The sequence below is a fragment of the Notamacropus eugenii genome, chromosome 3 (assembly GCF_028372415.1).
Source record: "Notamacropus eugenii isolate mMacEug1 chromosome 3, mMacEug1.pri_v2, whole genome shotgun sequence".
In the NCBI taxonomy this organism is placed as follows: Eukaryota; Metazoa; Chordata; class Mammalia; order Diprotodontia; family Macropodidae; genus Notamacropus; species Notamacropus eugenii.
In genome coordinates, this window is record NC_092874.1 from 38,977,114 (window position 1) to 38,990,493 (window position 13,380).

Below are 13,380 nucleotides of genomic sequence, written 5' to 3' on the forward strand. Positions count from 1 at the left end.
ATGAAGGGGTGGCGGTGGACTGAAAACTAAAGACTGAAAAAAAACCCCAAACAATCAGATAAAGTGGTTGTCTATTAAAAAAAGAAAATACCACAGTCAGCACATTTTAAATATGGCGCACCACCAAAACATCTAAACTTTAAAAGAATAACAAAGATGCAGTTAGAATTCATGATTTGTGTGAAATCCAAAAGACTGTGTCTTTCATTCTCTCTCTTGTCTAAGTACATAAATTAAGTTGTCGCCTAAAACCTGATCAGCCATTATTATTTATGCATAAACAAGCAGGTTAGATTGGGCCTGAAATTTAACAAGTGAAAAAAAGAAGCCATACTCTCCATCCCAATGACTCTGCTTTCCTCCCTACGTTTCTCAAAACGAATGTTTCCTTTCTGACTTTCCTTTAAAAATGCTCATGGTAAAGATAATTTTTAAAACCTCTCCCATAATCCAACATCCCAACTTTCTTAAAGTTCTTGAGGTTAGAATCTTATATTATATCCCTTTACAATGTATACTAAATTTACCTAATATAGCATGGTAATCTTGAAGTGTATTCTAATGAGCAACCATTTGTAAGGTGATACTAGATAACAGTAGCAACAGAGAATAGCTATCTTGGGGTAGGGGAGCAGTCACCCCTCCTATTCCTGGCTCTAGTATATTTCGTTTATGCCTCAGTGTGGCTAATTTGATTCATCTCCAGAGCTGAACAACACCCACCCCAACGCCATCCCCTTCCCACACACAGAGACAAGGCAGTCTGTACAAACTGTCAAGATGCCAAGCCCCTGGGAAGATTTCCTTAGAACAGCGTTGCTTACCCAACCCAATTTAAAAGTCCACTTCATTGGCCACTGAGCAAAGGTTTTTGTTTCCTCTGGAGCAGTACCACCTTAGCCTTATTTCAACTCTGCATCAAGGATTGATGGTTCCAGATGGTGAACAAATTGTGAAAATCACTGGCAGAGAGTTAAGAAAAAGCAAACCCCTCCCCCCCAAACTCCTCTTTTCTTTGTTTGCTAATTAAATTTTATTTTTTTTAATCATCATGGGTTTTTCCCCCTTCTGTCTCTCCTTAGTCTATTATCCATCCCCTACCCCACTGTGGGGCAGGGGAAAGAAAACCAAAACCCTATAACAAATATGCAGTCAGACAAAATAGATGCCTGTATTGGCCATGTTCAAAAATGGATGTCTCATTCTGCATATTAGTTTATCCAGGGGCCATATTTGAGGACCTAGAGGGCCACATATGACCTCAAAGCCATAGGTTTCCCACCTCTGTATCCTCTATCTGATGGGAAGTAGACAGTCCTCTGTCATCATCAGTCCTCTTCAATCATGATTGATCATTGCATGGATCATAGTTTTTCACAATGTTAATATTATAAATTGTTCTCTAATTTTGCTCACTTCACTCTGCATCAGTTCATATAAGTCTTCTGGGTTTCTCTGAAACCATTCCCTTTGTTGTTTCTTACAGCACAATTGTATTCCATCACATTCATATATTGTAATTTGATTAGCCATTCCCCCATTGGTGGGTACCCCTGCTCTCCATTCTTTTTTGCTAAATTCCAGTTTGGAGTATTAGAACAATATTAAGGACAATTTTCTAGGATTTTTTCACCACAAAATGATGCTTTTCTTGCACTTAGGGTCTGTAGCCAAAATCTCTATTATATTGCCCTGTAGTTTTGAGGATCCAGGTCTTATACTAAGCTTCTTTTCTTCTTTGTTTCTGACTTGGGGTTTGCAGGTCCTGAGTTTGCTGATGTTGTGTTCCTATTGGATAGTTCAGATCACCTGGGGAGTAAGTCCTTCCCTTTTGTGAGAACCTTCATGAACAAGATGATCAACAATCTGCCCATTGAAGCCAACAAGTTCCGCATCGCCCTTGCCCAGTACAGTGATGATCTACACCAGGAATTCCTGCTGAACACCTTCAAGACTAAGAACGCCATGTTGAACCACCTTAAGAGGAACTTTGACTACATTGGTGGATCCCTGAGAATAGGCAATGCTCTAGAGAAAGTCCACAAGACCTACTTCTCAGGGCCAGCAAATGGAAGAGACAAGAAGCTATTTCCCCAGATTTTAGTTGTTTTGGCTTCAGCCAAGTCTGAGGATGATGTGGTAGGACCTGCAGAAGCCTTGAAGAGAGATGGGGTGAAAATCATTGCATTAGGGACGCAAGATGCTTCTGAAGAAAACCTAAAAGCCATGGCCACTTCTCAGCATCACTATAACCTTAGGTCACTCAGAAATGTGGGCATATTTTCAGACAATATGACCAGGATCATTAAGGAGACAATAAAGCACAAGGAAAGAATACAAGATGCTGATGAAGTAGGTGAGTAAATTGACAAAAGTTATATGAGAAAAATCTAATTCCATGGAGAAACCAGAGTTCATTTAAAAATTTTGAAAATATATTACAATAACATTTCTGTATTCCTTGGAACATTATGCATCCCCAAAATACAGGAGGTATTCAATAAATGCTTGTTGGTTGATAGATCAACACAATAGGCGTATGATCTTATTATGCAAGCATTCCTTCCATCTGTGTGAATTGCAGCCCATTCACCTTTCTTCATCATGTATGACTGTCACCTAAATCCTTCATATGCATCCTAAGATTCTTTCCATATTTACTAGATACTTGTAGAACATCCAGTTCTTTTCCAGTCCTACATGTCTTTGATCCTGTCTTTGATCCACTTATACACATCGTTGTTGATGAGCATATCAAATGTCTTTACTTTCGCAATGTCTTTCAAGTAGCTGAACGTTCAAATATTAACCTTTGGATTCTTCCTTTATCTTCACAGTATGTGAAAGAGATTCCATGGCTGACATTGTCTTCCTACTGGATGAGTCCTTAGAGGTCAGAGGAAACTTGGAAGACCTTCAGAGGTTCTTGGAGAACATCACAGCCTCCATGGATGTGAGGGAAGGTTGTACCAGGATAGGCATGTTGAGGTTCAGTGACACAGCAGAGGTGGTGACTTCTCTGGAAGCCCACATGAGCCAAGCTGACATTATGCAAGCCATTGGGAATCTCTCTCTAAGGGATGGGAAGGCCTATGTTGGGGAAGCCTTGAAAAAGGCCAGAGAAGAAATCTTTAGTCACAGCAGGAAGGCCCAGGGTGTGCGACAGATAGCTGTCCTGGTCACTCATAGATCATCAGAAGATGAGGTGAACGAAGCTGCTGAAGACCTTCTACTGCAGGATGTCTCCATCTTTGCCATAGGCCTTGAAGGCTACAACATCACCCAGTTGGAACAGATAGTGTCTTACCCTGCAGATCATTATATTTCCATCCAGAAGAGCTACACAGACTTGGAACCTTACAGTGCCACTTTTCTAAACAAACTCCAGTATGAAATACAGTACAGGATGTCTGTCCAACATGAACAAACGGAACGTTACAGGACAGGTACATCTTTAGCTCCACATTTTTAATTTTATTCTACCATAGTTCTTATTCTACTTGCCCCAGCTGAAAATGTGTACCTTTGGTATACATTGGTGAGTTGTTATCAAAACAACTCGTTCACAAAGTTCCCGTAACTTCTCACCCACAAAGGACAATGGTCAAAGAATACAGGGTGTTCTAACAGTCTCTCTCCACTGTCAATTGATTGCTAATCTTGTTTCTTTTATTTTTTTAATTGTCTTTTCATACAGTGTGCCTGAAAAGTCTTCATGAATATTTAAACTTAGACATATAAATTAAAGCAACTTGGGGACAGCATCTTCCATAAAATTAGCAAAGATTATTAAATACAAGGAAACAATGTTGGCAAAGTTGTTAAAGGGACAGAGACACACACTCGTTGCTAGTAGAATTGTATATTTATATAATTTTTTTCTACAATTGCCATGTTTAACATTTTTTTTAACACTCGCTTTTAAAATTTTGTGTTCCTAATTCTCTCACGCTAATTCCTCTCCTACCCACTGAGAAGGCAAGCAGTATGATACCTATTTGTATAATCTTTTTTCAAAGCAGTCTGTTTTTTGTTGTAAGAGTTAACTCTTTGGAAGGGAAGAGCATAAATAGAAAGGAGAGAGGGGGAAATCTAGATGAAAGAAAAACAAATAATAATAAAAATCCATTTAAGAAAAAGGAAAAGCAATATAACAGTGTTTAGTAAAAGTTAGGGAAAAAATCATTGCACCCCTTGATGGAATATGCTATTGTTGGGAATAAACCCCGAAAGTATTGTCAGTAACATTTGAAAAGAGATATCCATTCAGAGATTTTCGTAGAAACGTTTATTAATAATTGCAAAAAACTCAAACTAGAAGCAATCTTCCAAAAAAAAGGGGGAATTCTTAAATAAATTGTATTACTTGAATGGATAGGGACTGGATCAGTGATTTCGCTAGCATAATGAATTATTAGATGAGGAAATTCCTTCCACCAATGCAGGTCCACCTTTTCTGCAATTTACAGTCCTATAAAGTGCATAAAAATATAAATGTCAAGGGTTCTTAACCTGGAGAGAATCCTTGAATGTGTCTTTTTAAATTTGATAATCATATTTAAATATTTCTTTTGAAATCCCATTATTCTGAGAAAGGATCAATAGGTTTTACCTAACTGCCAAATGAGCACAAAAGCACCAGTTAAGAATTGTTTTATGCACCTTATTTAATTGGTTTCATTGAAAATTATTAATAGACAAGTATAACTGGTACCTCACAAAATACCAATGTTTAACTTAGACCTTGGGTGGCCAGGAAGAGTATTTAAAATAAAGCAAGGTGACTGATACTGATGACTATTTGAAGCAATTTGGTGGGATTTTTCTGACCTTGCTATCTGCATTGTCTTCCCATGTGCCCTCTGAAAACCAACTGATCACTCCTTTAAATGAATTTTTTGACAATCAAGTAGACTTCCCATTCAAATGTTTTATGTTACAAACTTTCAAAGGAAAAATTCTTTTCTATACTCTCACTAGAGTTGAATAATTAGAAATTTCCACAATCACAAATTATGAAAAAGTTATTAGAAGATAAAGTTATTTGGAAACAACTAATTTGTCACCAGAATTTTTCTTTTAACTGGACATAGCCTCTGCTAGGTTCCTTTTCACTCCATTTCCATTTTCTAAAATGGATAACAAATTCAATAATTTGTCTTATATTTAATTTTAAATATATCTTATATATATTTATTTGTGTATATGTTGTAGTCCCAGACCAAATATAAACCCTTTGAGGGCAGGGACTAATTAATTTTGCCTTTGAATCAGCTAGCACTTTACACAATATCTGGCACAAAGTAGGTGCTTAATAAATGCTTAATTCATTGATTTTAAAAACTTAATTTCCCATGTGGACCATGTATACCTGTAAATATCTCTTAAAAACAACCCTAGTCCTTTTTGTTTAGAAATCCTCCAAGATTTAAATGATCCCCTTTACCACATCTATGTGATATCATGTAAAGAATCCAGAAAGAGAGCTGAAGAAGCTTTTCTTCAAAACTTTTGCCATGTTAATGATTTTCCCCAGATGCTTTTTCTGAGCACACCAACATCAACAGTACATAAACCTTTTATTATTTCCTTGCAGGCTGCATTGAAACAGAAAAGGCCGATATCTATTTTCTCATTGATGGTTCAGGAAGCATTAAAAAATACTTCCAAGAAATCAAGAATTTCATGATCGAGGTGACACAAATGTTTATTGTTGCCCCAGAGAAGGTCCGGTTTGGGGCAGTGCAGTATTCTACCAGAAGTCAAGAGGAGTTTGGCATTGGGGTATACTCTGACAAGGCGAACTTAGGCAAAGCCATTCTCAATATCCGACAGATGGGACACAAAACGTATACAGGCGCAGCCTTGAATTTCATGCTCCAAGTTATACAGGGTTCCAAGAAGAAGCAGTCCAACAACATCCCCTGCCATCTCCTTGTCTTGACAGATGGGAAGTCCGATGACAAAGTTGCAGAACCAGCCAAGAGACTAAGGGAGGAAGGTGTCATCATTCATGCAATTGGTGTTAAAGGAGCTAATATAAGTGAGCTAGAAGAAATAGCAGGGTCAAAGGACAGAGTTAAATTTGTATATAATTTTGACTCTTTAAAAAACATAAAAGATGAAGTTGCTCGGAGCATCTGCCACGAGAAAGGTAAGAGAAATCACTTTATCTCATGCTTTTCTTCACAAATGGCTTCCAGATGATAGATGATCAAGTTATGAGATGGCCGTGGTGGTAACATGAAAAATTCAGGCTTAATGTCAAGAAAAGCTTCCTAACAATCAGAATGACTGTCTAGGAAGAGAATGGCCTCTTCCTTCTTAGAGGTCTTCAAGCAATGGCTGAATGATTCTTGTTAGGAATGTTAAAGAGAGAATTCTCGTTCAGATGCAGGTTGGATAAGACCTTCTTTGGGTTTCATCCCAATTCCAAAATTCTGTGATTCTTTGAATTTCCAAGGTAGATTTAGGAATTCTCCTTGGAAAACTGAAGACAAAGATGTTATAGAATGATGATATGGAATAACATTTTTAATCACATCAAATACTACTTGGGAGTAAATGACTAATTTTGTATGCAGCATATACTCTTTCAGGACCTAGGACGTTTTTCTTTCTTTCTTCCTTTATCCCCTCCACCCCAGAATAATTTTTTTGAAATTTAATTTAATTTTTTTGTTACATTTTAATTTCCAAATTGTTTCTCTCCCTCTCTCCCCAGTCTACACTAGAGAAGACCAGCATTTAACACATACACACGCACACACACACACACATACATACATATGTATATATGTAAATGTATATGCACATTTGTATATATATGTAAAACCATATTATGCATACTTTTACTTATCAGTTCTTTCTCTAGAGGAGGTGGATAGCATCTTCCTTCACAGGTCTTTTGTAACTGACTTGAATATTTTTTTTAAGATTTATTTTTAGTTTTCAACATTCATTTCCACAAAATTTTGAGTTCCAAATTTTCTCCCCATCTCTCCCATCTCTCCCCTCTCCCACCCCATAACATCTTGTATTCTGATTACCCCTTCCCTCAATATGCCCTCCCTTCTATCACAGCCCTCTCTTCCCTTATCCCCAGCTTCTCTCTTTTCTTGTAGGGCAAGATAGATTTCTATACCCCATTACCTGTACTTCTTATTTCCCAGTTGCATGCAAAAACAATTCTTAACATTTGTTCCTAAAACTTTGAGTTCCAACTTCTCTTCTTTCCTCCCTTCCCACCCATCCCCACTGAGAAGGCAAGCAATTTAATACAGGGCATATATGTGTAGTTTTGCAAAAGACTTCCATAATAGTCATGTTATGTAAGACTATATTTCCCTCCATCCTATCCTGTCCCTCATTTATTCTATTCTCTCTTTTGACCTTGTCCCTGCACATATGTGTTTATTTCTAATTGCTCCCTCCTCCCATTTGCCCTCACTTCTATCATCCCCCTTACCCTACTTGTCCTACCATCCCCTTACCCTACTTGTCCTCTTCTCCCCTACTTTCCTGTAGTGTAAGATAGATTTTCATACCAAATTGAGTGAGCATGTTATTCCCCCCCTTAAGCCAAATGTGAGGAGAGTAAGCTTCACTTTTTCCCTCTCACCTCCTCCCTTTTCTCCTCCATTGAACAAGCTTATTCTTGCCCCTTTTATGAAAGATAATTTGCCCCATTCCATTTCTCCCTTTCTCCTCCCAATAAATCCCTCTCTCACTCCTTAATTTTATTTTTTTTAGATATCATCATTTCTTAATCAACTCACCCTGTGTTCTCTGTGTGTGTATATGTGTGTGTGTGTGTGTGTGTGTGTGTGTAATCCCTCCAACTACCCAAATACTGAGAAAAGTCTCAAGAGTTACAAATATTATCTTTCCATGTAGCAATGTAAACAGTTCAACTTTAGAAAGTCCTTTATGATTTCTCTTTTCTTTTTACATTTTCATGCTTCTCTTGATTCTTGTGTTTGAAAAGTTGAATTTTCTTTTCAGATCTGGTTTTTTCATCAAGAATGTTTGAAAGTCCTCTATATCAATGAATGAGCATTTCCCCCCCTGAACTATTATACTCAGTTTTGCTGGGTAGGTGATTCTTAGTTTTAATCCTAGTTACTTTGACTTCTGAAATATCATATTCTAACCCATTTGATCCCTTAATGTAGAAGCTGCCAGATCCTGTGTTATCCTGATTGTATTTCCACAATACTCGAATTGTTTCTTTCTGACTGCTTGCAATATTTTCTCCTTGGCCTGGGAACTCTGGAATTTGGCTACAACATACCCAGGAGTTTTCCTTTTAGAATCTCTTTCAGGGGGTGATTGGTGGATTCTTTCAATATTTATTTTGAATATCTGGTTCTATATCAGGGCAGTTTTCCTTGATAATTTCATGAAAGATGATGTCTAGGCTCTTTTTTTTTTTTTTGATCATGGCTTTCAGGTAGTCCAATAATTTTTAAATTGTCTCTCCTGGATCTATTTTCCAGGTCAGTTGTTTTCCCAATGAGATATTTCACATTATCTTCTATTTTTCATTCTTTTGGTTTTGTTTTGTAATTTCTTGGTTTCTCATAAAGTCATTAGCTTCCATCTGTTCCATTCTAATTTTTAAGGAACTATTTTCTTCAGCGAGCTTTTGAACCCACTTTTCCATTTGGCCAATTCTGCTCTTTGAAGCATTCTTCTTCTCATTGGCTTTTTGGTCCTCTTTTGCCATTTGAGTTAGTCTATTTTTTAAGGTGTTAATTTCTTCAGCATTTTTTTTTGAGTTTCCTTTAGCAAGCTGTTGACTTTCTTTTCATGGTTTTCTTGCATCACTCTCATTTCTCTTCCTAATTTTTCCTCCACCTCTCTTACTTGATTTTCAAAATCCTTTTTGAGCTCTTCCATGATCTGAGACCATTGCATATTTATTTTGGTGGTTTTGCATGTGGAAGGCTTGACTTTTAGGTCTTCTTCTGAAGACCTAAATTGTTCCTCCTCATCTTAAAGGATGGAAGAAAATACCTGCTCACCAAGAAAGTAAGCTTTTATTGTCTTATTCTTTTCCCCTTTTTTGGACATTTTCCCAGCTAGTTACTTGACTTTTGAATTCTTTGTCAGGGCAGAGCTAAGGGCAGAGATTCAGATCAGCTGCTCAATTCCCCAAGGGGCTCTAGGTGGAGGGATGGAAGCTGCCACTGCAGGGGCTCAAGACCATGCTCCCCTCTCCTGGGTGAAGAAGTCTTCCCACTGACCTTTGAAGCTGTTTGTGGGTTGAGCAATCTGGGAACTGGTGCTGCCGGTTGTTCATAGTTATTCTTCCAAGAATATTGTTGTTAATGTATACAATGTTCTCTTTGTTCTGCTCACTTCATTTTTCATTATTTTTTTGCAAGTCTTACCATGTTTTTCTAAAATCAACCAGTCCATCATTTCTTATAGCACAGTAGTATTCCATCACAATCCTATGCCACAACTTGTTTGGCCATTTTCCAAGTGATGGACATCCTCTCAATTTCCAGTTCTTTGCTACCAAAAAGAGAACTGCTACAAATATTTTAGAAAATATAAGTTCTTTTCCTTTTCCCCCCATCACCTTAAGAAACATACCTAATAGTGATATTGCTGGGTCAAAGGGTTGTATACAGTTTTATAACTCTTTGGGCATAATTCCAGATTCCTCTTCAAAATGGCTGGATCAGTTCACAGTTGTACCACCAGTGTATTTTTCCACATCCCATCAAACATTTGTCATTTTCTCTTTGATCATTTTAGCTAGTCTGATAAGTATGAAGTGACATCTTAAAGTTGCTTTAATTTGTACTTCTAATGATTTAGAGCACTTTTATATGACCATACATAGCTTTGGTTTCTTTATCCAAAAATGTCCTCTTCCTATCTTTTGATCCCTGGAATACTTTGCATTGAGCTAGTGTGTTAGGGAGCAACCCTTATGACCTGAAGGAAAAAATGCATCATATAATTTGAGTTGATTTTTATAACATGATTTAATGTTTTAATGATATTTGTTTTTGCTATCTTTTTAGCTTGAAAATGGTTACACAAATTAACACCAATTTTTTTTTGATAACCTACAGATTGTAAAGACAAAAAAGCAGACATCATATTTCTGGTGGATAGTTCTGGAAGTATAGGAGCTGCTACTTTCAGTAAAATAAAAGTATTTATGAAAAACCTGGTGGACAAGTCCCATATTGGCATTGATCAAGGACATGTTGGTGTAATTCAGTTTAGCAATTTTACCAAGGAAGAATTTGGGCTCACTGAATATATGACCAAAAGTGACATTTTTGATGCAATTGACAGAATGAATCCTATTGGAAGTAAAACCTATACAGGAAAAGCATTGAGATTTGCTTCTGATCACTTTGAACCCTTGAAGGGAGGACGCTCTGGGGTCAAGAAGTTTCTCATCCTCATCACTGATGGAAAGGCACATGACAACATTGAACAACCAGCTTTAGAACTTCGGAATAAAGGCATCACAATCCTCTTGGTCGCCATCTTCCGGTCAAAATCGCCTCAGCTAGAGGATATCACTGGGAATGCAAATTTGGTTTATTATGTTGAGAGATTTGATAACCAAATGCTACTTGAAGACAAGCTGGTTTTTGATATTTGCACTCTCGATGGCAAGTGGTCCCCATTTTCATTAAAATGACTTGAATGTTGTCTTCTAGAACATGGGATGTTAATATTTCTTAAATGATTTTTAGAATAATAATAAAATCACACTCATGATAATAATAAGCTAGAATTCATAATTCTGTACCAGTCCTTGGACATAATTAAAGCCACCTTTGGAAAAATACTACTTTTTTTCACTCTATATGTTTTTAACCAAGGCTCTGGTAGCCATAGGTATTAGGAATTAAGAATTTGGCTAGGCAGTATCATAAAGGGAAGCTAGGTGGTGCCATAGTACATAGAGCACCAGGCCTAAAGTCTCAAAGACTCATCTTCTTAAGCTCAAATCCAGCCCCTGACACTTAATAGTTGTGTGACCCTAGGCAAGTCACTTAACCCTGTTTGCCTCAGTTCCTCATCTGTAAAATGAGCTAGAGAAGGAAATGACAAACCACTCCAGTATCTTTGCTGAGAAAAGTCCAAATGGGGTCACAAAGAGTCAAACATGACTCAACAACAACAAAATATCATAAAGTATAGGGGAAGAAACTATACTGACCTAAAATCTGGCTTTGATGTTTCCCAACATTTTTCTAAGAGTTAGTTACAAGTCTTGGAAGAGATATGTGTTGACATAGTATTGAAATGCATAGACTTGGTTTAGAGAGATCCATGAATAGCATGGTGTTGGAGATGGAAAGACAGTCTCCCTCGTCACCTTTAAATTCTCCTTTTCCTTTCGACCTTTGCATTCTCCTGTAGATGACCTGAACACAGATCTCCCTTTCTAGTTTTAAAGATTTTATATTTGTCCTTGAGATGAGTCCACAGAAGAGAATAAGCTATAGTTTCAAGCCATTTCATGTCTTTCTTACTTGAAAACCAGCAAGCAGTTCTTTATAAAACATGTAGTGTTAAGTTCATTGGCAACGAATGCTAAAGAGAGCAATCCAGGAACACATCAATCAGCTTACAAATTAAAGGCAATTGTGGGTTTTAACTTACCCCATGAGGCTCATCCAGTTCTAAGAGAAAGGGAGGATCCAGTGGTGTATCTTGGGTGCCACAGATTAGAGAACTGAATCAACAGGTCTGTAAATCCAACATTTCAGACACAAGGCAAGTTTAACCATGTGTCCATGTCTTCTTTTCTCAGATATATGTATGTTTTCTGGGTATGAATGAGCGAAATATCCTATTTCAAATGCTGACCTTCAGTTAGTAATAATTATGTTTTCCTCAAATATCATTTTGGAAAGAATAGAGAACAGACAAGAGGAAGGCAAAGGAAAGGAACTCATATAGCATATGGAAGGACAAAGAGATGGAAAAAGATCCAAAGTGGGCATGACATCTGTCTTTGAATATTCAAAAGGTTCATCTGTGGAAGTAGAGCTTTTTTAAATTTGACCCCAGGGTACAGAAGTAGGAGCAGAACATCACAAAGAACACTTTGAGATTTGATCTCAGGAAAATCTTGCCAATTGTCCAAAAGAGGAATTAGCTGCCTTGGGAGGTTGTGGGTTCTCCTTCCCCAGACATCTTTGAGCAATAGATAAGTTATTATTTGTAAAGTATTTCAGGGTGGGAGTCTTTTTTTTCTAGTATGGGTTGGACTGAGTGGCAACTGAGGCTTCTTCCAACTCTGGGATTATCTCTTTAGTGCCTGCTGTGGGCAGTCTTCCATGAGAATTGCTTTTTCCCAACAGATGCTGTAGGATGTTGACTGCATGGCGTTTATGATGAAACCTTTCTTCTTCTTGCAGAATGCAAGCAGATTCAAAAGCTAGACATTGTATTTGTGCTGGATGATTCCAGCAGCATCGGCGATGATCAGCATCAGAGCATGATAAACTTCACAATGCACTTAGTGAACAAGGCAGATGTTGGCAGAGACCGTGTTCAATTCGGAGCCCTCAAATATGCAAAACATCCTAAAATCCTCTTCTATCTTAATACGTACCCAACCAAGGAAGGCGTCCTTGAGGGACTTAGATACACAAGAGGAGGAGGAGACACTTACACAGCCAAGGCTCTGATGAAATCCCATGAGCTCTTTACAGAGAAGACTGGCAGTCGGATCAACAGCGGTGTAAAGCAAATGCTCATTGTGATTACTGATGGGGAATCTCATGATAGTAAAGATCTTGAGGACAAAGCCAAGACACTAAGAGAAAAGAACATCATCATCTATGGAGTGGGTGTAGCTGGTGCTTCCGAGAAAGAACTCCTTGACATAACGGGTTCAAAAGACAATTATTTCATGGTAGACAATTTTGAAAAGCTGAAAGAAATTTACCTCCCCATTGAGAAAAAAGCTTGTGGCATTTCACTTGATGGTAAGTTGCTACTTTAAGAGGTCACCTACTAGATCTAAAAGTAATGTGAAACAATGACCCTATGGATGCCACACGCTAGCCATGTGACCTTGGTTTGACCTCTTTGGGACTCAGTTTCCTCATCTGTAAAGTAAGGGGGCTGTATATAAGACCTCTAGGGTTCCTTCTTGCTCTAAATCTGTGATTCTGTGATCCGTTCAGTTCTTAATTCTGCATCTACCAGTGAAGAATGACTTTCAATCTGCACATGGGTCTCAGAGGTCCCCATTATTTTATAGGGTCTCTCTTTCTTTTCAGAGAAGGAAGTTTCCATTGGCCTACCTCTCTGTCCTTAGCTTGTTCCATTTCCATTCTGTTGATCCAGTTGATTTCTGTTATCATTGGTCAGTTTGAGACCCAA

At 37.7% G+C, this 13,380-nt stretch overlaps 1 protein-coding gene across 1 annotated transcript in view; it reads left to right on the forward strand.

Moving 5' to 3' along the window:
• The window catches only part of COL6A5 (collagen type VI alpha 5 chain), a 116,893-nt gene that overhangs the window by 29,247 nt on the left and 74,266 nt on the right, over positions 1–13,380 (forward strand). Inside the window, exons 3-7 of the mRNA XM_072651298.1 lie at positions 1,763–2,356; positions 2,838–3,446; positions 5,597–6,154; positions 10,092–10,646; positions 12,408–12,980. Coding sequence (XP_072507399.1) covers positions 1,763–2,356; positions 2,838–3,446; positions 5,597–6,154; positions 10,092–10,646; positions 12,408–12,980 — 2,889 coding nt within the window. The remainder of the gene's footprint in view (positions 1–1,762; positions 2,357–2,837; positions 3,447–5,596; positions 6,155–10,091; positions 10,647–12,407; positions 12,981–13,380) is intronic.